The sequence below is a fragment of the Ictidomys tridecemlineatus genome, chromosome 2 (assembly GCF_052094955.1).
Source record: "Ictidomys tridecemlineatus isolate mIctTri1 chromosome 2, mIctTri1.hap1, whole genome shotgun sequence".
NCBI classification, from domain to species: Eukaryota; Metazoa; Chordata; class Mammalia; order Rodentia; family Sciuridae; genus Ictidomys; species Ictidomys tridecemlineatus.
The window spans coordinates 21,456,291-21,481,029 of NC_135478.1; the positions used below are offsets into that span (position 1 = coordinate 21,456,291).

General features: G+C 36.5%; 1 protein-coding gene across 2 annotated transcripts in view; it reads left to right on the top strand.

Annotated features, from left to right (window-relative positions):
- Positions 1 to 24,739, top strand: part of Ulk4 (unc-51 like kinase 4) — a 496,824-nt gene that overhangs the window by 279,542 nt on the left and 192,543 nt on the right. For both annotated transcript variants that reach the window (XM_040290054.2, XM_013361299.4), the window contains one exon: positions 5,504 to 5,609. In XM_040290054.2, coding sequence (XP_040145988.2) covers positions 5,504 to 5,609 — 106 coding nt within the window. The remainder of the gene's footprint in view (positions 1 to 5,503; positions 5,610 to 24,739) is intronic.

Below are 24,739 nucleotides of genomic sequence, written 5' to 3' on the forward strand. Positions count from 1 at the left end.
AAGATCCTAGTGGTATAAGGCACGCACATTGTGGCATGAAAGGAAGAAAGACAAGTGTTATCATAGCAGCCTGAAATCAGTACTTCCTCTGTCCTTTCCACCTCTTTACTCCAGACTCTTTTTAATTCATCCCAAATAATCTGGTGGAACCACAAGTGGTTTTGGTTACCTGAGTGTACTGGTTGGCCTGGTGACCTCCCCACAACCCGAGGAGCCTCAGTCCTGGGGTCATGTGGCTATGCTCCATGGTGATCAGGGCATAACTTCTGCCATCCACAGATAAAATCCCAGCATTGCCCCCACAGAGCTTCACAAGTTTGACTTGTCCCGACTACCTTAGTCCCTATCTGTCAAAAGAGGAGAACTGCAACCGTGGCCCTGCTTTCATAAGCATGAACTGAGATGATGTAGGGGAGTGCTGGGGTATAGGCCACAATGCTCAGAAGATTCTCAGTGCATTTTCAGTGTTGTCTCTGCTCAGGCCCATGTTACTGCTCTGCTGCCACATGACAAGAATGACCCTGTGCCTTAAACCCTGTGTTCTGAAGGTCCTGTTGCAGGTCATCACTTGCTTCTGTTGTCTCCTTTCCCTCCCACCACTCTCCTTAAACATACCAGGATACCAGTGCTATGGACTCCATGCTTTATTAGTGAGCTACGGGGATTGGAGGGGAAAAAAAAAAGGATTTTACTTATTGTCCTTTACCCTGGGACGTAAATTTGGAGGAGAGGAAGGGGCTGTCCCAGAGGAGCATCTAATGATGACACAGTCTTTGATCAGAACCATCCCTCCCCTCCAACATTAGCCTGCAGTCTTTGAACCAAACTTATGTGTCCCTTATCTCCTTCCACCAGTCTCTCAGACGTGCCCAAGAGGAACTCTGTCCCACATATTTACTCTCATGTTTCTCCCTTTGTATAATCTTCCACTCTGACTTTAACAAGTAAATGTGGTGCTTTTCAATGCATAATTTATCCCTTGTAGGCTAATATGGTTGTGAACAAGAACAAATCTTATTAAAGTTGCTGAGAGAGATGAAATAACTCAATTTGATAAAAGTTAATAGAAGTGTGTTTAATTCACATTTACACCTTCTCAACTGCTCTTCACATGTATTTAGCATTCTTTCTGGGGAAATTATGATCTAGTCCTTAGCAATAGCTGTCTTAGTTCCCCTAGAGGACCATGTCCTCATCTTGAGCAGTTACTGTGTTCTGAAGTCTCCCTCATCTGTGCTGTTTAGAATAATGGATGCTTATAAGAGGAAAAGCAAGTAAAGGTGATTCTGTAATTTTTTAAATAGAATTCACTTTATGCTGAATAAAGTTCAGGATCTATGAATGGTTTAAAACCCAACAACAACAAAAAATAATGTTTTAAATAATGTCTAGGAAAGGAAACCAGTTGTGGTTGCAGGATGATTAATTTCTTCTTTATTCTGTGCATCAAATTCAGATAAGACTGAGATATAAATTGATATTTTTTGGTAATGATGCACAGAATACCCCTAGTAATAACACTAGTGGGGGTGCTGGTGACCAGGGCATGCCTCAGTGTCATACACCTCTGTAGATTGAGTGGTAGGGTTTGCAGCAGCCTTCTATCTGTAGTCATCCAAGATTTTCAGGCCAGCATCCAGGACCTTGTTTGCTAGGATCTGATCCTGGGTTCTCAGTGTCTGAAGGCAATAGATTTCAAGGGCTTTTATACCAAAAGAAAATACCTGTATCTGTATGTGGCACTCACCCCAAGAACACAGGAGAAGTATTGGCTTCAGAATGAGTGAAAATATTGTCTAGAGTATCATAGAAAAGGCACATTTAGTCATTAAAAAAACACCATGTTTATCAAATAGGTTTATCTCCAGTGAGACTGACCCATGTTTTCTGATAGAAGGGCCTTTAAATAAGGAACAGTATGTGTCATTTTACCAAACAAGACCAAAAATAAAAGATTTATTAGCTTTACTTTTCTTCACAAGTATAAGTTTCCTATGTATCATTAGTTACTTTATCATGAATAACATGTAGTGTCATCTTGGTTCTTATTAATCACCCTTTCCTTCCAACCAACTGTAAGAATAATTAGATGAAACTGGTGGCATACCATTGCTTTCACATTAATCTTCTTAAGCTGGTGTCAGAGAAATAGTCAAACATTAACATCCACTATAAAAGTGCTCTTAAGTGGATGCTTCTAAAGCTAGAAGTTTTTAGGCATCAGTATTTGGAAAGAACCAGCTGGTCTTATATTAAACCAAGATGTAGGTGGTAAAACCCATATGAAATCAAGTAGCTCTCATCAGTGGGAGGTACAAGTCAGTTGAGAGAAGAGTTTCAGAGCCATATGCAGTATTGGCATTTTTGTAAGCTCTGGAAACCAGGTGTCTATTAAGGGGCTCCTGGCCTGCTTCATGTTCTTACTCTGGGAGCCAGGCTGTTGGTGACTCTAGGTTTTAGTCAGTTTTTTTTTTTCCTGTTGTGACTAAAGGATCTGAACAATTTTAGGAGAACAATTTTATTTTATTTGAGGGCTCATGGTTTTAGAGGTCTTAGTCCATAGAAAACCGGCTCCATTTCTCGGGGCTCAAGGTGAGGCAGAACATCGTGGTGGAAGAGTGTGGCAGAGGGAAGCAGCTCACATCATGTGAGCAGAGAGAGACTACACTTGCCAGATTCAAATATATATACCCCATAGCCATGCCCCAATGAGCCACTTCCTCCAGCCTCACCCCACCTGCCTCCAGTTACCACTTAGTTAATCCCAGTAAGAATTAATCCACTGATTATATTAAGGCTATAAGCCAGTCATTTCTCCTCCAAACCTTCATGCATTGTCTCAGACGTGAGCTTTTGGGGGACACCACATCTATACATAACATTTTACCACCTGGAAGGTCCCAGGAGCAAGAGGAAAGATAGGATGATGATACCCTCACTGACTTCTTAGAGCTTCTGCCCAAATGAGTTTAATTGGCCAAAGGAAGTCTCATTGTCATTTCCAGTTACAAACAGGCACGGAAATGCCATCCTACTGTATACCTCAGAGAGGAGGGGGACATTTGTGGACATTCATAATGACTCACTCAAAGCAAAAAATGGAAAGATGGTTTCTTGAAAAGTCCAATAGTATAAACAAAGTGTTGGTGAGTCTGATCCACAAGATAGTGGATATGGTAAAGGACAATATAAATAGGTTTTAGAGAAGATTTGTGAAGGTATAAGTGAAAACTATGTGTGATTTTATTATAATGTCTTTGAAAACTCAAGACATTATAGATAATTTTTGAGGAAAATGGATTTAACCCAAACTGAGGTAAGGTATAGATAAACCACGTAGAAGATTTTAAAAAATTTTAAAGATCTAGCAAAGATATACAGAGCTTTTATGAATGAGTTCTTCTGCCAAATCTCTCAGATTAGGTGTATAATAAATACTTATGCGATAAAATGGATGGACAAGGCAGGCATGACATTGATACTAAAATCAGACAAAGATGTCGCTCATGGGGCAATGTCACTTTAGAATACAATCCTAAAACAAATTAGCTAGTATACCTAGTTGTGTATTAAAAGAAAAACACCACCCCTCGCTTCAAATCTTGACTCAAATGTTGTCCTCTGAAGGAACTGTGCTTGCTTGCTGTATTTAACAGCAAGCTTCCCTTCAAACTCCTTTGCTGTTCTCCTTTCTCTCATAGCACCCATTACCTTCTGACATGTCATGTAATTATGATGTTTGTTGTTTATTGTCTTCTGTTTCTGCAAAGTAAACAATAGGGGAAGAATTTTGGTGGTTTGTTTTCTCTGTTTTGTTTACTGATATAAGCCAGAATCTAGAACAGTTGGCACCTAGTAAATATTTGCTGCAAAAATGAATTAACCCCAGAGGCAACATGGATCCTGTATTGGATTCTGGAACAGAAAAGGACATTAGGGAAAAAATGGTGAAATTTATATACAGTCTGTAATTTAGTTATTAGTACTATATGTTAATTTCTTGCTTTTATGGTTAGGTAAGATGGTAATATTGACTGGTATCAGGAAATCTATGTGAAGATCTGTGGAAACTGCATGCTATCTTTGTAACATAATTATAAAGTTATTTTGAAAGAAGTTTATTTAGCGTAAATTAATCCCAGCACTTCCAAGATGTTTTAGCATGTATAAAAGATAAAATTTTCTTAAAAGTGACAGTTTCTTAGTCTCACCCTGACCACTTAATTTAAAATCATGAACTGCCCCACTGCCTTCTCAAGCCTGTGTTCTTGCTGTCCCTTTTTTTTGCCAGATCATTGTTACCTTCTCACACAGTGGACAATTTACTTATCATATTGTTATTTGTGGTCTATTACGTGAGAACAGGTGACTTTGTTTTTGTTCACTGGTACATCTCCATTTCCTAGAACAGTACCTGGCACAAAATAGCTATTCATTCATTATATTAAATGAATTAATAAATGTGATTTATATTTTTTAAAATCAGAGTAAACCATACATTTCTCTATGTATGAGGAAGAAAGAGAAAAATAGGAAAAGGCTTAAATAGAGCCTTCCCAATTGGCATACTTGTTACTTCTTGGGATGGGCCTAGCTGTCAGTAGAGGGGTCACAGGGCAGGGGACCAGCTAGGCTTCTGGAAGTTCTCAATGAATACTTGTGTGAGCCTATACGTGAAGACTGCCTGAGTTTTGTACCTTGTGCATCTCATTGCCTCATCCTACTTCTGGAGCTTAATGAATTTTTCTTCATTTTTGAATCATGAAAAATTTTAAATCTAATTTAATCTGCTTTTAATTCTTAAAAAAGAGGAATGAAAAAGGGAACAAAAAAAAACCCAAGATGTTGGTTTTTTTTTTTTTTTTTGCTTCTTTACAAACTACTAAGAAATTACCTTATTTGTTCTTAAATTGAGGAGAAGAAACTGAAGAATTACTCAATTTCCACATTCTTTTAAGGACCTAAGTTACACTCTGCAGTGAAGAAAAGTGTAGTAAAGAAAGCAAAATCTACTCTTTAGGTCCCAAATGTAGTTTATTGCACTGAAGCAGTAATAAAATAAGTCATATTACAACATGGATGTACAAGGCTAAAGTGGGCAATTATCAGTACCAGGATAATCTGGAAAATGTGGGAATACTTCTTAGAGTAATTTTCTTTTGTGATCTCAACCTCACTTTCAAGTATGGTCTTCTAAATTCCATATGCTTGGTTTTTGTTCACTTATTACCCACCTAAAGCACAAAGGAGCATGTGGCTCTTGCTCAGCTCTTGGGCAAGGAATGCATGCAAACCTCTGGCTGATTTTTGAGTGATTTACTCAGCCTCTCAGCTCACTTAACTTCCTGATGGAAAGAGTCTTAACCCAGAAGGATATGAGTCATTACAATGCAAAAAATAATTCTTTAACCTTGTGGGAAGAATGGAGGTATTGATCTCATTTGTCTTTGTTGATGTAATTTTATTTCTATGTGGTTGTAATGGAGACTATAATTTATTACAGGAACATCAGGAGAGCATTCTGGGTAATACCATGCAAAGTGTGATTGCCCTACTCAGCAATCTGGTTGCCTGCAAAGATTCCAATATGAAGCTACTTTATGAACAAGGTAACTGTTTCTTAGAATTAATCTCTAATCCTGTTGAGTTTTGTCCATTGGTAAGTTTCTTCCTCTTGCATGGCAGAGCACCAAGAAGTACTATTTAAAGTTGGTAAGTCAAAATACATGATAAGCATCTAGAAATAGTAATGATTTGGCCAGCAAAAATTCAAAGTGGGGTTCAATACAGATACCACTCCTGGAATGAAGGTGATAAACTAAGAAATAGTTTTTAGACTTACTTCTGCCAATCAAAAGAGTCTTGAAAAATGAGACTGGATGGGTTAAGAGTATGTTTGTTTTATATCTTATGCAAATCTTACAATATTTTAAGTCATGAGCATGTTTTGCTTTTTGACCAGTAAAATATTTTATTAGAATATTTCACAATAAAACTCAGACAAAATCTGTCATTGAATAAAATGATTCAAAATGACTGTTTGGACATTTGCCCATAAGAATTTCGAGTTTTATTTCTATGTAGGCATTATGCTTAAATGTTGATAATTTTTTTCCTTCCCTAAGAGAACTATGCACTTACTTCCAATAGTAAACATTGCCAAAAATTGTGGAGTTTTGTTCATAGACATCTTTATTCTTTTACACTGCAGCATCTTATTTTATGAATATAGCATAATTCCATAAATTGGATAATATGCAATCTTTTGCTATTATAGACAGTTGTGCAATGAATAATCTAATATATACATATTCTCAGACAGGAGCAAGATGATATCTAGGGTAAATTCCTGAGATTGGAGTTATTAGATCAAAGGGTATGTACATTTGTAAGTCGTGGCAATAATTACAGGTTATTCTAAGTAATGTGTCAATTTATGCTTATACCAAGCTGTATTGAATCTAAAAGCAAGTTACATTTTCCTGTTTATTCAGGACAGGTGTGTGCTCAGTGATGTTTTGTAGTTTTCTTGGTTTAGATTTTGAGCATTTCTTAAGTTAATCTTTTCTTAGTTATTTTGTCCTTTAATTGTTATTTAAAATTAGGACTTTTTTGCTTATGTCTTTTTCAATTTAAAAAAAATGTGCATTTGAAAGTTTTTGATTTCTGTGTATTTTGTACCTAATTTTAGAATTTGTCCTAATAGTTTTTAGATGATTCTTCCAGTTTTCTAGTTATATAATCATCATAATTGTAAATAATGATAGCTTTTCCCTCAATTTTCATAACTCCATGTTTTCTTCTCATCTAATTGCAAGAAACAATGAGAATGGGATAGAGAATATTATCTTGGTTTTATCTCAGAATTTTTTCCCCCTGGATCAAGAATACTCATCCTTGGGCTGGGGATGTGGCTCAAGCGGTAGCGCGCTCGTCTGGCATGCGTGCGGCCCGGGTTCGATCCTCAGCATCACATACCAACAAAAATGTTGTGTCCGCTGAGAACTAAAAAAAAAATAAATATTGAAAATTCTCTCTCTCTCTCTCTCTCTCTCTCTCTCTCTCTCTCTCTCTCTCTCTCTCTCTCTCTCTCTCCCCCCCCTCTCTCTCTCTTAAAAAAAAAAGAATACTCATCCATTTTAAATTTATGTTTTCTTTTGTAATCAAGAATAAATCATGACTTCTATCAAATTCTTTTTTGGCCTCTATGAAAACTATCAAATGATTTTTCTTGAATCTGTTCATTGGATGGATTATATTTAATAGATTACCTAATATTTAATTCATCCTAGCTCAGTTATGGCATATTGTTCTCTAATTGTGCTATTTAAGTTCTTTGCTCATGTTTTGTGCAGAATTTCCCAATCTCCATTCTTAAGTGTGACTGGTTGGAGGTTTCTTTGTTTGCTTTTGATGGGGAGAATGCATTCTTTCTCATGTTTGGTCTTAATGATGGCTTATTTAATTTTTATTTTAAAAGCATAAAATTCCCCACCCCTACACTTTCTATGCTTTTAGAACCATTCAAGTATTGAGGACCCCTGACACACATGCTTCATGAGCTTCAGGGCATACCTACCTATGCTCCAACTCTAACAAGTTATTGAATATATTTATTTTCATCTTGTAGCATGACTTTCATTCATTCATGTTGAGTCATCTGAAATGATATCCGAAAACATTGAAATAATCATTAATATAAATATCTGAACAAATTCATTTCAGTGTATATTCAGTTTCCCACAGTTAAATCACTTCAATATAGCCTCATGAGAATTTCCCACACTAAAACAGTACTTTATTTTGAACACAAATTTTCAATAGCCACGTAGATTACACCTTATAGATAATCTTTCCTTGCCTGACTTCTTAGTCAACCATGTGATCCTCAACCATGTGACCCCATGCTTTCTTGTGTCAGTAGCCTTACATCTCTATGGTCTTATTTGTAGGTATCTGACTCCTCATACACTGTCTCAGCTAGCTACCAGGGATACTCGGTATCTTAACAGCATTATTCGCACAGAACCCAATTCTCTGCCAAAGTTATCATGGACAATGTTTAAAGGAATTAATGGGTGGGCTTTTGTTTTTTGGAGTAAACATCAGTGGCTTATAGGAAATAACAATGTTTTCAATAGAACCATATAACTAGAAGTACACCAGTGGGGGCTAAAGACAGTGACATTGCTTTTCAGAATGCAAAGAGGTTTCAAGGCCTTCCAGAATTGTATGAACAGAATTGGGCTGAGTAATTTCCTCATCCACAGATATAGTTCAATCTTAGGGAAAAGGAGGAATGATTCAGATGGTAGAAGATAGAGCCAGAAAGGAATATTCTCAGGTAGCAGAATTTTGTCCAAAGCAAAACATATGTTCCCCCTTGGCATAAAGAGAACTAAGAAAATGTGTCCACAAAGATTTCAGCTTCTATTGCCTCCTCCTCCTCCTTTTTTTTCTTTTTAAGCGAGTGGGTCTGTAGTATTTTGTTCTTTCTGTGTCTCATCATTACAGTCTGGGAATATAGAGGAGCAGATAATTTGTTCAAAGTTCACAGGGCTTCAGGATTGAAAGAAACTATTCCAGAAGCTACATTGGGAGAAATATACCCAATGAACCTCATGTATGTCTAGACTTACTTAAATGACAAGATCCTTATCACAAATCCTTAAACTGATCTTTTGTCATATGAGATTTTAGATAATTTTATGTCTATGTAGCTGTACTTTCAGTGTGCAAAGGACAGAATTTTTAGGGGCTAGAGAGTACGCTCTAGTTTCTAATCTCTAAAGATGTCCCCTGGGTTATTACAGTCAGTAAACCATACTTGCTTATATCCATATGCTTTGTGGTTTTTTTAAATTATAAAGCCAATCTCTTGGTCATAAGTCTATTTTCTATTTCTTCTTGAGTCATGTTTAATAGTTTATCTTTCTAAAAATTCATCTACCTTAACTGATTTATTGGCATGCATTTGTAATTTTATTTCTAAGATCAGTGAGAGAATTTTTTATTCCACTCATTGTGCTGTTCAACTTTAGAATTTACATTTGATTCTCTTTCATAATTTCTCTTTGTTATTACTTTTTATTTAGTGAGAGACATTTTTATTGTTTCCCTTAAGTGCTTAGATATGGTTTTCTATAATTCTTTATATATTGCTGTTTTAAAATCTTTGTCCAGTAAGTCCAACATGTGCGTCTTCCATAAAAAGTGTTTATGCACATTTTTCCTGTGTGGGGGTCATATTTTTCTAGTTTTTGTTTTTGGGAATGTTTTATGATTTTTTTTTTTGGTTGAAAAGTAGATATCTCAGATGACATAATGTGTCAACTCTGGAAAGTACATCCTGCCATAAGGCTATTTTGTTATTGCCTTTTTTATTGTTTGTTTGCATAAGGACATTTTGGCATTAATTTGGTAAAGTCTTAAATGCCCTGTAGTATCTGGCCACAGAAGTTTCTGTTCATTTAGTTCAGTGGTCAGCTAATGACTGGACAGACATTTTCTTAAATCATCATGTCTCCTAGTCTTTGCCAAAAGACTGTATGTGTTGGAAACGTGCCTTCAATATTAAGGCAATTTACATGTCTGTGCAGGGCATCAGCCGGAGAAGAGAGACTGGCCTCTGGTCTTTCCCAGTCATGTGCATAGGGCTGTGCGCGCACACAGCCTTGTAGTTTCCCTCAAGAATATATCTAAGTGTTTGAAAGTTTGATATATAGGTATTTCTTCCACAGATCTTCCTTTTAAGTTTCTAGATGATTTTTTATTTTGCCTCAGTTGATATTTGAACCTCAGGCAACTGATATTAAAAAATTGCCAATGATTTTTGTAACAAATGCCATGGATGTGGGCTTTTTCTCTCAGATGGGCTCCTCGCTCCAACCCTGACATGGGAGGTGTGATATAAATCAAACTGTGGTAATGCTCTGGAATGGGAGTTTTTGAGGAATTCCAAACTTTTTATTAGTGCCAGCTGCTGATGCTTTGGACAGTTCTTCTAATAATGTTAGTTTCCTGTAGATCATTGATGGCCACTCCAATTAAAAAAAAAAAAAGACCACCATGAACCCGTTCAAAACAATCTCCACTCTGCCTCTGGCACAGAAGCAGGATATGCAGAATAATGCTGTTTAGACTCTGAGTAGCTCCACTGGCTAGCTGAGACAGCCTATGAGGAGTCAGATGGCTGAAAGTGAGCTTTACAGAGGTGTGAAGCTGCTGACCCATGAAAGCTTAGGACCACATGGCTGAGGTGGGACAGAGGACTAATCTCTGAGGGCAGGAGCTTAGGGAATTAAGAGGTTAGCAAGGATTGTCTGAAAGGTGACCAAGGTGGTTCCTGACATTTGTATTGAATGGATTTTTAATGTCAGAGCACCCAGGGGACAGAGGTGAGTTTACCCTACAGCTGTGAAGCTTAGGGCTCAGGGACTCAGGGACAACTTTACATTCACAAATTTTGTTTTCTTCTTGTAGTCCCTCTCCTTCCCCTAACCATAACACTTACTTCAGTCTCAAAACCTGGAGTATAAAGTGGAAGTCAGAAAAATAATTATGGTAGGAGTAGCATTGGAGAGAGTAACAGTGACCTTCAGGGAACTAGGTGAAGTGATGTGTAGTGGTCTGGGATGATGGCAGTTGTGGGTGAAGTAGGTGATGCATATTGCTGATCTGAGATTCAGTAAACTACAGCCTACCATTGTCTGCTTACTTTTACAAATAAAGTTTTATTGGAACATAGATAAGTCTCTTCATGTTGGTATTGACTGTGGCTGGTTTTGTGCAGTGATGGCAGTATTGAGTAGTTAAAATCTATGTGGTCCACAAATGCTAAAATATTTTACCAAATGGCCTTTTAAGAAAGTTTGCTGACCCTTGGTCCAATAGCACCGGTGTGGAAGAAAGGAACACCATGAAAGCTCTCTGGTAAAAGCAGTGAGGCTAGGGGGATTCTCTCACTTGAAGGCCTGAAGAGGAGACAAGGTTCTCTGCAAGGCAGGTTTCACATAAAGTCAAAAGGTAAAGGGATATGAAGAGAAGTGGACAATCTGAGGGGTTTTTCTGATAACTGACTATGAACTCCAAGTGGAATATGTAAATCCTCTTGCTGCTTAGACTGCAGGAGAGAAATAAAGAGGATGACCTGGCAATCCTCCTGCCTCAGCACAAGTAGAAACAAAGGTCCTGATGAGCACAGATGATCTTGAGCCTGAGAAGGGTGGTGGGGCTGTGAGTGTGGTGGAGCAAGGAAGAGTAGGGGCTTCTGGGATTCCAGAGAGGCCAAGAACTCCATCCTGCCTCTTGCTGACAGACTCCAGGAGGAAGGAGATGGGAAGATTTGTGACCTTAAAAAAACTACCTGATTCTAGTCCTCAGAGTGCCCAGATCTGACTTGGCTTCATGTTATCCTGCTCTCAGAACCCCCTAGCTGCTAAATGCAAGGGTTTATTTTTCCAAAGTTGGTGAAAGATCCTATGAATATTTGTAAACCTTGAGTATGTGAAGAGTCAGTGGAGTATGGTCACGTGAAGAGTCTTGGACAATTTGCTGCCCTATATAATATGATGAAGTTTTTTTGTGAATCTTTCTGTTCAATTCTGGCTTCCTCACTGGTTTATATATTTATTACATTTTGTACAGGATTAAATTTTCTATTTCTGAACCTGCAGGACTAATTCTAATTCTGATATCCTAAAAATCACCACAATATAAGTGAACTGTAATATAAAGGAGAAATGATTATTTTCTGGACTTAAGTGTCTCATTACAACATCATATCAGTCAGTGTCCAACTGCACCCACAGACTAACAGCAAGGGACAAGTAGCCATAAGGATGAGTTCTAAGGCACATGTTTCCCCATCTCATATTGAGGTGTTTCTGAAATCAGTACCTCAACCACTGCAGCCCCACGTGGTGGTCCTGATATAGCTACTGCTGCTGCCACATGCACATTGTACCTTGCAGAATGGGGTGAGCACCCTGGATGGAAACCTGGAAACCTCAGAGACGCATCAGGTACTAAATGGGAAGTGTTCTCTAGAACATCTTAGCCAACTAATTTTACTCATGTTTTCCTCTTTATGTGAATATAGAGACAACATATGAACAAAACTTCTATCAAAGTCTCAAAGAAAATCTGCATTAAGCATAAATTGAAGTACCAAGTAACAAAACAGGTGACATAAACATACAATAAAATACATTCTTGGCCATGTGTGGTGGTGCACATCTGTAAACTCAGTACTTGGGAGGCTAAAGCAGGAGGATCACAAGTTCATCCAAAGTGAGGTACTAAGCAACTCAGTGAGACCCTGTCTCTAAATAAAATACAAAAGAGGGCTGGGGATGTGGCTCAGTGGCCGAGTGCCCCTGCATTCAATCCCTGGTACCTCCCCCCCACAAAAAATATGTAAAATAATGGTTCTCTTAAGTTTTAAATTATTTTTAGACATATATGATAGTAGAGTATATTTTTGGGATATTATACACTCATGGAATATAACTTCTGATATCCTAATTAGGATCCCATTCTTATGGTTGTATATGATATGGCATTTCACTAGTTATGTATTCATATATGAAAATAGGAAAGTTATTGATCATGATATTTAGAATTAGTGAAGCATGGAGGGCCTCAATACCATGCCTGCTGCCTGCTAGGCCTGCCGCAGTGTGCACTAATACTGATGAGTAGATATTGACATTATCACCAGCATGCAACTATAGTATGTTACTCAGTTTTTTTCCTTAAACATTTTCATTTTTAAATGAAACATTTGGGGAAAGAATTATAAAACCAAATAGAACCTTTTATTTGTATTTGAAAAATATCAGAGTTATTAACATTTTCAAACTGGCTGCTGGCTCATCCCTGTGCAATGACCTTTCAATAATGGATATTAATTCCAGCTTCAGTTTTATCAGCAAAGCTGTCAGGACAATGGATTTACATGACACAATGCAGCACCAAAAAAACCTGCAATACCTCCACAGAAACATTTAAAGCAGTTATGTTTGTCTTCAGTGGTTTACGAAGTGTCAGAAATTAAAATAATCATTTCGTCAAAGTTTTATTATTAAACTATCTAAATCGTTGTTTACTCAAATGACAAGATAATCACCAAGAATTGCATAAGTTTTAAGAGAAAGAAAGCACACTTAATAGCTCTTAGATTTCTTTCCTTTTAAGACTGTCTTTCAAAATGACGTGTACATCAAGGACTGACAAACTTTTCCTGCTAAGGACCAAATGCTAAATACTTTAGGTTTGGAGGCCATAAGGTCTTTGTTGTTATGAGTCAGCACTGCCAACATAGCCTGAAAAGAAGCTGTAAAGATCTATAATAAAGGAATGGGTAAGACTGTTTCTATAAGTTCTGTTTATAAAATTAGTGGTAAGCCCATCTGATAGCTAACTCAAACTCTCTTAAGTGGACCCTCAAATCCCCACAAGTCAATATACTTGTAAAATGTGGTTATTAAACTGTGATTCAACTCAAGAAATAATAGATGTTACAATATAAAATAATAATAATAATGAGCATGCTGCCCCCATAGTTGTATGAAGATGTATGAAGAAGAAAGGTTAATTAATTAGACTTTAATTAATAAAAAGTCTTATCAGTGAATTAGCCTTTGCCAGATAATCTGCTTGTGACTTAAAAGAACGGTGTTCTCATTTGCGCTTTCTTCTGAGGGTTGGCCCTTAGCTGGGTTCTACTGGTGTCAACTAGACTCACACACATGGCTGAAGCTTTGACTGGGGTTGAGGCCCTCCCTCTCCACGGGCCTCTCATTCTCAAAGAGGCTCACTCAGGCTGTTTGACAAGGTGGAAGCATTCAAAGATGGTCTGAGGGAAGCTGCAAAGCCTCTTGCTTTGTAGCCTTGGCAATCTCATGTTGCTTCCATAGCATCTAATAGGTTGAAGGAAATCCCTAAACCAGCCTGGGTCAAGGATAGGGAAAGAGATGGCACCTGTAGATTAGAATTGCAAAGAGTATGTGACTCTATTTAATCTGCCCTCTTTAATCTATCAAGGTTGCCTAGATTTGGAATCAGAACTTTACATCAAAAACTTTCTATAATTCATGCATCAAGTTCAGTCTAATTATCCAACTGGGAAGAGTCACAAGAAACCACACACAAACAGTGATTTAGAAATTTGAATAGAGTCAATGATGGATGTCATTGACAAAGGATATGCAACATAGGCATAATTGGTGCTCTTACAGAAGAGGACAGAGGAAATTGAACAGATGAAAGAAATATTTACAAATAGAATAGGGATGGGATATATAGGCCAGTGGAAGAATGCTTTCCTAACATCTTTAAGGCCCTGGTTCAATCCCCAGCACAGAAAAAAAAAAGTGACAAAAAATAGAAGAAAATGCTCCAGAAATAAATTTACAGATAAAAAATAACATTTATCCTAGGAAAATGTGGTCAAAAATGACTTTTTCTGGTGGTAGTATCAACCATCAAAAACATATAAAATATTATTTGATGCCCATGCTGAAAATATCATGGGCAAGACACAGGGAGGGAAGGGAGATGGGCCCTAGGCTGGGAACTGCACAGAGAGGGCTGCCATACAGGAATCAGGACCTTCAGAGGAGAGGCCCAGCTTTACTCTGATGCACCCTTCAATCTCCTGCCAATGGCTGCCTTTGGCTGAACCTTATGGGAAAACAGAGGGCAAGAGAGTTCAATGATGCCACCCATACAGATCAGGTACTGGGTGGAGAGTAGGCCAGGAAGGTAACCTGAAAACATTCAGTATGTGAATCACCATCATTTTTCTTACTATTTAGTTGAAAAGTTGAAGTTGTCTTGGACTCTTATTTATAGGAAAAGGCAATGCTACAAATTAATAGTCATAAGGCTCCTTGCTATCTTACTCTTCTAGTAATGCATTAGAATATTAGTCTTACTGAGGTGCTACATGAGATGTGGGACACCTGATGTCTCGCACTTATTTCACTTGCTGAGTTGACGAGAGACTCCCCTGTTAGGTTTATGGATAGAGAGAATAGAAAAAAATGGGGAACCAAAGCATCTGCTTGAACCTTGTATCTTCCAGAAATGCTCGCAGTCTTGCCTTTCTCCTAGTTTGGCTATGGTGTTCATTTCATCCTTGGCCTGTTGTCTTAGGTACCTTTATATCTCTTGCCTACTTAAGGCTAAAGTGCGGGGTTGTTGGTCCCAGTTTCCTATATAGCTCTAATCCTGAGTACTATGGGGTTCAGAAAGTACTGGATAATGACAAGGGCCAATTTTGTGAGTATGGTTTTGATTGTTTTACTCCACTCTCTGCCTCCTATACCCCCGCCCCCCTGCAATTGCTGGATTGCAGTTGACTTGTTTCCATGGTCCCTACTGGGCATATGTTTGAAAGTCCACTCAAAGGAATAAGGATTGAAACAAAGAAGAGTGAGAAAGGGGAGACTACATTTGAGTAAATGATATTGCTTAGTCCTGCACTTTGGCTACTTTACAGTCACTGTTTTAATTTTTAATATAGTTTTAGTATATGCTATAAAATTTACTCATTTAAAGTATACAATTCAGTGGTTTTTAGTGTATTCAGAGTTGTATAACCACTACAAAATTTTAGAACATTTTTATCACCTCAAAAAGAAACCCATAATCATTAGCAATAACTGTCCATGTCCCCATAATTTCTTCTTCCCAAGCAGCTAAGAATTATCTTTATAGATTTACATATTGTAGTCATGTCATACAAAAAGTCATCTAGCCTTTTATTGATTGGCTTGTTTCATTTTTGTATAATGTGATTTCATTACATAAGTTATTTATTATAGTATGCATAACTTATAATTTACCATTTTAACCATTTTTAATTGTAATAGTTCAATGGCATTAAGTGTATTCACATTATGCATAATGGCACCACCATGCATATCCAGAAGTTTCTTCATTCTCTCAAACTGAAGAAAGGAGCCTACCTATCCCATACAGCTACATCCTCTGCACAGTTCCTCCAGTGTCATAGTTGCTTAGTAAATACTCAGTGACTATGTAAAATAAATCAAATGTTCAGTGTTCTCTTTCTAGATAAATACACTGTTCACAGTCTCAGTCACAAAATGCCCTGTAAATGTGTTTTTTGGCCTTTAACTTCATCCGTATGATGTGCTTCACATATTTCTTCCTTCTGTGCATATTTATTTAGAATTTGTTCTGTGGAAGACATTATACATTAGATTCTTTTAAGGCTGTTGAAATGAATAATATTTGAAATGTTGCTTGATTTTTTTGAAATAGGTTCTTAGTTTCTCCTGTGATAAGGGCATACTCTTGGGACCCAGCTGGCTAATAAGCTCCTAATTGCAGATGTTATCTCACTGGAGCATGATGAAAATCACTGGCAAAGACTGAGACCACAATCTTAAATTTAGAAGACCAATTTTGGAAAGTTGAAAATTTTCATGCAGTGATCTTATTTTTTTCTTCAACTTTTCTGACCTCAGTTTTGAAATATGGTGAACAATGTATTCGTAATAGGTCTTTCCATTTTTCTGTCTTTACCATTTCACTAGGATAGAATGGACTACATAGGTACACCTCTTCTCCAGAGCCTCTGCACTAGTATTCACTTAGATTTCTTAATGTCTAAAATGCTCTTGAAATATCAAAGCCATTTTATCAGTTATCAGAAAGCATTTCATTATAAAAGAAAATATTTAAAAAGCTCTGTTACTAGATCAGATTAAATACTTAATGAAAAAGAGTAAGGAGGGATATTAAAAAAGTGGGAATCTATAACAGCATCAAGGACTAGCACACAATTAGTTCTGCCTCCTATAGATATCACAAAGAGTTCCTGAAAGAGCATTTTTTGAAGCTGTCTTCCAAAAAAGAGGCTATAATTCCATTATTTAAGGAAGAATTCAGATATTAGTATGTGAATAAAAGAAGGTAATATGGTAATGATAATTATTTGGGCTTCAATCTGGAGTCTACAACTTATCTGCTGAGACTCTTTGGGTCTTAATATCTCTAGGGATAATGGTGCTTATTCCATATGTTTATTTTGAAAATTAAATGATAATATATGCAAAATTTAAAGCATAATTAATATAATTAGCATAAGTATTTAAAAGTACATACTAAAAATAGCTGATTCATCTCCACATGGAATCATGTAAGTAGATAATGAAAAAAAGAGAAGGAAAGCCCCAAATAAGTGATTAGATTCTAAAACAGTATTTCTTATTTTAAATGATTTAAACTTTACCTACACAAATAGATTTCAGTACAGAGTACATAAAAATCCACAAATATGATCTGAGAGCCACTGTTTTTAAAAAGTTACAAAGAAATATAGGTGCCTATGAATATGGGTAGAAAATATCTCATTTTAAAAGTAAAAGGTGTCAGTGCTATAGATAAATATCTGCCTAGATTAAATGATAATACTGTTAGCATATAATTGAATAAAGAAAAGTCTAATTCAGGAAGGTTTGAGGCCATATTTAATAGACACTGATGAAGGTGAGATCTGGAAAATGGAAATCATGGATTCCTAGATCATACAATAAGAAATATAATGTACATTTGGACAGAGAATCCTCAGGTTGAATAATCCTAGACAGTAGAAAAATGAACTATAATTATAGTGGATTAGCATAAAATAAATTATCAGTTACATGTCTGTAGTATGGCTTTCTTTCATGTAACACCTGTCCCCTGAATTTCATGACTCTGTAATTCTCTATGGTCTTGGAATCCTCTGCATTTAGCAGGCAGAAGGGTAAAGTAAAAGAGAAGGCATACCTACCTGCTTCTTTAGAATCCCAGCTCATGGAAGAAATATTTATAAATTATATATGTGATGAGAGATTATAATGCAAAATATATAAAAACTTCTAAACTCAACAAATGGAAATCAAACAATTTCAAAATGTATAAAGGACTTGAATATATATTCTTATCAAGAAGATACACAGATGGCTAATAAGCATATGAATAAAAGCTCAGCTTTATTAGTCTTGGAGCAATGCAAAAGAAATTCACATTAATTCAACCCCCAGCATCAAAAACAAAGAACAAACCCCCAACCGTCACAATGAGACTATTTCACATGTATGATGATATGATTATTATTTAAAAATGAAGAGTTCATGAGGTAATGGAGATATTGGAACTCGCAAGCATCACTAGTGGGAATGCAAAATAGTACAGCCACTGTATAAAACAGTAAGGTGGCACCTCATAAACCTGGAACTACTATATGATCCAGCAATTTGATTCCTGTAATATGCCCCCAAAGAATTGAAAACTGGAACTTAAACACATATACAAATGTTTATAGTAATATTATATACAATAACCAAAAGGTGGAAACTACTTTTGACTTCTGATGAGAAGATAAACAAAATATGGTATATGTATTCAATGAAATGTTAGCCATAAAATGGCATAAAATTCAGAGACATGAAGAATGTGGAAGAAGCTTCAAATCATTGTTAAGTGAAAGTAGCCAAACACAAATGGACAAATTTTATTTGATTCCATTTTTGTCAGGTACCTAGAAAAAGCAAATTCATAGAGAGAGAGTGAGTAGAATGGGGTTTATAGTGCCAGGGGAAGGAAGACTGGGAGTTAACTGCTTGATGAGTGCAGAGCTTCTCTGTAATGAAAAAGTTCTGGAAATAGGGATGGTGTTATACAGCATTGTGATTATACTTACTGTCACTGAATTGTGCATTTAAAAATTGTTAAAATGGTAAGGTTTTATGTCCTATATATTTTACCACAATCAAGAAAAGGAAAGCAGTGGGGAAATGATTCACATCCCTTTTGTTCACATTCTGCTGATCAAAAATTCTGTCTCATGGTCACGTAAAGAAGCAGAGAGTACATGACTAAGCAACAGATTCCCAGCAGTATTTCCACACTTTGGAAAGAAGCATAATCCTTTATGGACAGCAAACTATTTCGACCACAAAGACCACATTTAAATATTCCCCTTAGTATATATGTAGCTTGAAAGACATTAAATCAAATTTAGAAGCAATTCCTTGAAACTGTAGAGTCAGAAGATCTTGAATATTTCCTATAGAATTTGAGTCAAAGAAATGTTAAATTCCCATTTTAGCAACTTAAAGTGAATAAAATGTTAAAAATGAATAAAACATTTAGTATGTTATGTTGATAATGTCTTAAGGGTTTTTGTTAATTTATCTTGATTATCATGGTCCTGCTTCCTCCACATTTTTATCTGTGTTCCATATTTTTCTGCTCCAAGTAGCTCCAAAGAATAGAACCTTGAGTTCTAGTGGATGTTTTGGGTCAGCCACTTTGTGTTCAGCCTAAGAAAGACATTTTCAACAGGTGGAAATCTCAAATGAGCAGGGGTCAACTTCTGGACATTGTGAGTGCTCTGTTCTGAAAGTACCCCATGAGTCTGGATACTCATATTCTTTGTTTTTTCCTTTAAATGATCTACCACATGCTTCAAGAGGGAAGTACTGGGTGTTCTACCAACTGTGGGACATCAGTTGTCTCATCCCTAAGAGGAAGAATGTCAAGTATATTTGTGGGTAAAATATCTTAAGCATTGCTAATGAAACTGGAAACTGCTTATCCTTGGGCATTCATGATAGGCAAGTGGGAGCCATTTCTCCTGAGGAGTGGTGGAAGAGGCTAGGATGACTGGCTTGTAGGCTAGATGAATAACCACATCCCTGAGAGATGTCTTCAGGGATGTGTCTCCCTTTCCTGTTGGCAGGGAGGACGTTAATGCTAGGAATAGCTCGAGGAGGCAAGACCTGGGATTCTAGTGAAAGTTCCAGAGCAGCCCATTTTGTGTTCAGGATAAGAAAGACCTTTTCAACAGGTGGAGACTCAACTATGTAGAGGTCATTTTCTGGATATAGTCAGTGCTCTGCACTGTGAGTGCCCAGGAATCTGGAAGGAAAGTATAACAAAGGCAATTCCAGTGGGGTAGGGGGTTGTCCAGTGGCCCCTAGAGCGCTCATAGTGCTAAGATTCTGTGATTCTTATCCTTGCCAGTGTTTATGAACATTCCTGCAATCTCCAAGATGAAATGCAGGGGAGAAGTTAATGTAATGAAAGAAAGCTATTAAGATGTAGATTGTTTTCTCTGTGAGTGCTTTCACAAAGTGCTGAAACATACATTCACTTTTATTCCCTTATGTTTGGCCTGCTGACACTTAGGAACTAGAGATGGAAATGTGGAATCAAGCAGGTTATACTTGTGCAAAGGAAGAAGCTAACATCTGGCTCTTGGCTTTTTCCTTTAAATTATAGAATTAGAGCTGCGGAATGTCTCTAACGCCTTCTCTTTTATATCCTTAGTTTTAGAGGAAAAATAATCTAATGTCAGGCAGTAATTATTGCAGCACGTTGCTGCCATATTCAGCAAACAGTAGAACGTTTAATGTGAAGACAGTTATTAATGGGATTAAAACAGTAATAAAACTTTATAGAGGCATTTAATAACTCATTTACAGATCATGAAACAAAGCTAATAGTCCACCTTCATGGGTGAAGTGCTCTATTTGTCTTGTGGTCCACTGCTTTGACTTTTAGTCAAATGTCAAGAGATCACTTAGATTTCTAATGTCTCTGTATGCATTTTATTGTTAAAGCCTATATAATTTTGAACTCTTAAAAAATGAGTCCCCAAAGAGCAATGATCTAGCATTAACATTTTTAATAAAAAATAAGATATCAGTGCTTTCCACTTATATGCATATATAATACACACACGTATATATACACACACACACATGTATGTGTATTAGTGAACTGCAGATAATAAGATCTTTACTTTATACAAGCACCAAATTTTGAATTTGTTCCAATCTTCTTCTCTAGATAGCTCTATCACCAGCTATGAATAACTGAATAAATCATATGTCATTTATTTCCATTCTGTTAATAATGTTCAGCTTAATTATTCTGGACATTGTAGTTGGTCACCCCCACCTGTTGAAAATAGTTGTTCTGATCTGAATTTTGTTTCCTTCAACTTTATTCAATAAATCATTTTTGAATCATGGAATATTTAGAGTTGGAGGATTCTTAAAAATAATGTGTTCAAGTACTTCATTGTACAAATGACAAAAACTAGAATAATGAGATCCAGAAACCAGCTCAGGATACCCCAGCGGGAAAGAGCTCAGAGATACAGAGTTTCCAACCTAAGCATCCTTCCTTCCCTGTGTTCACACCAAGAGTTGACTCACCTCTTTCCAGAATACTGAGTGCTTAGCCAAGGCACCATTAGGCATTTCTTTCTGCTTCTCATACCAGGCTTTTTGTTTCTTTGTTTGTTTGTTTGTGTAATGGCCTAAGAACACTGTCTTCTCTTTAAGGCTAATATTACTAATCATTCAAGATCCCCCCAACCCTTTATAGACACTGTTTATTTTCTTCTCCCTTGATTTGCTGAGTGACCAGTGGCGTACATTTTTATTTTAGACAATTGGCTAGTGTTTAGAAAAGTCATTTTTATGCATGGACTAAAACCATGCTAAACCACCTCTCAGGAATTTCACTAGGACTTGCTTTCTTTAATCCTGGGCTTCCACCAAGTGCACCTTCCATATGGAGATGATATTTGCTCTACCTCTGACATGCAGCTGGCATGGAACACCTGAAACCTATTTTGAAGGTAAAGTTCAAAAGTAAAGACAGCATATTTGTTATATCTGAAATAAGAAAGAAAGGATAATTGGAAGTGGTTCCATTTTATGAGATGGAAGCATGACCATACAATACTCAATCCTCCTAACCGTATCTTGACCAACTGGTCATCCAAAGAGTTTTATTCAACCCACATAATCAAGTATTTATCATTGGGATACTCATTCTAATTTTATTGTCACTTTTGCTTCATAAATATTAGGAGTGCCAGAGTAATAATGCAGTGGAGTAAGAACCTCCAGTGATCCTCTCCAAGGAATCCCACAGTGCCTGACACTGGCTGGTGACTGGGCATTAGGGTGTCTGGGAACAGACTACATTTTTTCAGGCACTCCTCCAATTCATCTGAATGACATACTGACTGTAGATTTGGGGCAGACTCAGGAATGGGGCATTCTCTAAAATGGAGACTGTGAAGACACATCAACCGCAGACTCATCACAAACCTGGGTCTAGGGTGCCACTTAATGCTGAGATGGCAGCAATGATCACAGGCTCAGAGAAAATGAGCTATCTTCTTAGAGTTCTTGGAAGGACAGACACAAAGCCAAATTATGAAGAATGGAATAAATACCTATTCCTTCATTGTGCAGGCGTCATTGTCATGCTCCCCCCCAAAAAAAAAGCATCAAGAACTTTCAGATGAGCTCATCTCACAGCTGAATAGGGACCAATATGTATAACTGTTTGGACAGAGAATTTAAAATAGGGGTTTAAAGAAAACTCAATGAATTTCAAAAAAATGTTGAGAAACAATTCAGTACTTTATCAGAGAAATGTACCAGAAAGATTGAAATAATTTTGGGGAAAAATAAATCCCTGAATTGAGAAGTATATTAAATGAAATGAAAAATGCATTAGAAGGCATCAATAGCAGAATAGACCCATACAGAAGTTAGCTTGAAGATAGGTTATTTGAAAATATACAATCAGATGAAGAAAGCTTATTAGAACTTTGGGGGAAAGCATTAAAGAGCAAATATCTGAGTTATTAGGATTCAAGATGGACTTTAGAATGTAAAAGGGGTAGAAAGCTTTTTCAAAGAGATAATAACAGAAAACTTCCCAGGGAAGGATGGAAGTATTCACCTACAAAAAAGTCAAAGGTCATCAATCAGATTGAACCCAACCTATCTGCCTCCAGATGTAATCAAGCTTCAGAAGTTTAAAGACAAAGGGTCCTCAAAGCATACAGTGTATTCTGATTTGCTGGATATAAACTTCTCAAGAGAAGCCTTACATATCAGGAGTGAATTACATGATATTTTCAATGCTAAAGGAAAAAAAAAAACAGTTGCCAACCAAAAATATTGAACTCATCAAAGCTATCCCTTAGAAATGGAGGTGATAGAAAGACATTCCCAAACACTGAATTTAAGACAAGACCTGTCTTTTTTTGCTTCTTTTTATATGGGAAGTTGAACCCAGGGGAATTCTACCACAAGCTACACTCCCAACATTTTTAAAAATTTTTTTTTGAGGTAGAATCTTGTTAAATTTCCGAGGCTTGCCTCAAACTTGTGATCCACCTTCCTTAGCCTCCCAGGTAATTATGTCTGCAATTAGGTCTGAACCAGGTAAGGTGACACATGACTCTTTGATTATAAAACCAACTCCTTGTTTTCATTCATATTTTGTATTTTTCAGTCTTTATTTCTCTCCTATTCTTAGTTATTTCTTGTATTTTACATTTTTTTCTTGTATTTCTACATCCTTGAGATGTATCATCAGGCTTTTAATAATCTTTCTACATTTGGATATGTGCAAATGTTGCTATAAACTTGTTACTATAAACTTTCCTCTCTGTACTTCTGCTTTTACTGAATCCCACAATTTTGGTATATTGCATTTCTATTTTCATTTATTTCATGGTATTTTTACTCTATTTTTGATTGACTCAGTGACCCCTCTGTTCATTCAGAGCATGTTGTTGAGCTTCTGTGCATTTGTATATTTTCTAAATTTTTATTTCTATTGACTTCCTTTTTTTCCATTGTGATCAGAAAAGGCAGTGTGACTTTTCTGAATTTGTTAAAAACTTCTTTTACAGCCCAGTAAATGATGTATTCTAGAAGTGTCATAAACTGATTGGAAAGAAAGTGTATTCTGCAGCTGTTGAATGTTTTGTAAATGTCTACTAAGTCTATATGATTTGTATTTTAGTTTAATTGTGCTTTTTTGTTGAATTTTTGGTCAGAAATATTTGACCATTGAGGAAAGTAGGGTGTTGAAATTCACCACTGTATTTGTATTGAAGTGCATCTTTCTCTTTTGGTCCATAATATTGTTTGTTCTTATAAAATTGGGTGCTCTGACATTAAATGTATATGCATTTACAATTGTGACATCTTCTTCAATTGATACCTTGATCATTATATGATAACCTTCCTTATCTCTCCGTATAGTTTTTGTCTGAAGGTCTATTTTGGTAGATAGAAGTGTTGCTATTGGTTTGGATTCCCATTGACTGAGAAAGTCATTTACCATTTTTTTAACTTTCAGTCTGTGGGTGTTACTGGTGACCTACATATTGTTGTATATTTATTTTTTTAATCCATTAATATAGTCTGTGTCTTTTAATTGGGGAATTTAGTCCATTATATTCAAAGTTATAGTTAAGGGCTGTTTCTGTCTTTTTGTTGATTTTGAATAGTTGTTTTGAATACTGTTTATTCAGTTCTTTCTCTCTTGCTCATCTTTTTGGGTTGGTGGTTTACTCTTTGATTCTTTTCTTTTTTAGTATTTATTTTTTAGTGATAGTTGGACACAATACCTTTATTTATTTATTTTTATGTGCTGAGAATGTACCAGGACCTCACACATGCAATACAAGTGCTCTATCGCCTAGCCACAACCCCAGCCCCACTGTTTGATTCTTTTCTACTTCTCTTAATTGTATCTACTTAGAGAATTTATACTTTCACTTGCTGTTACAATGGTAGCTATCTTTCTTCCACTTCTGAGATTAGAATTCTCTTAAGCAGCTTTTGTAGGGCTGGTCTAGTAGTCATGAAATTCCTTAGTTTTTGCTTGT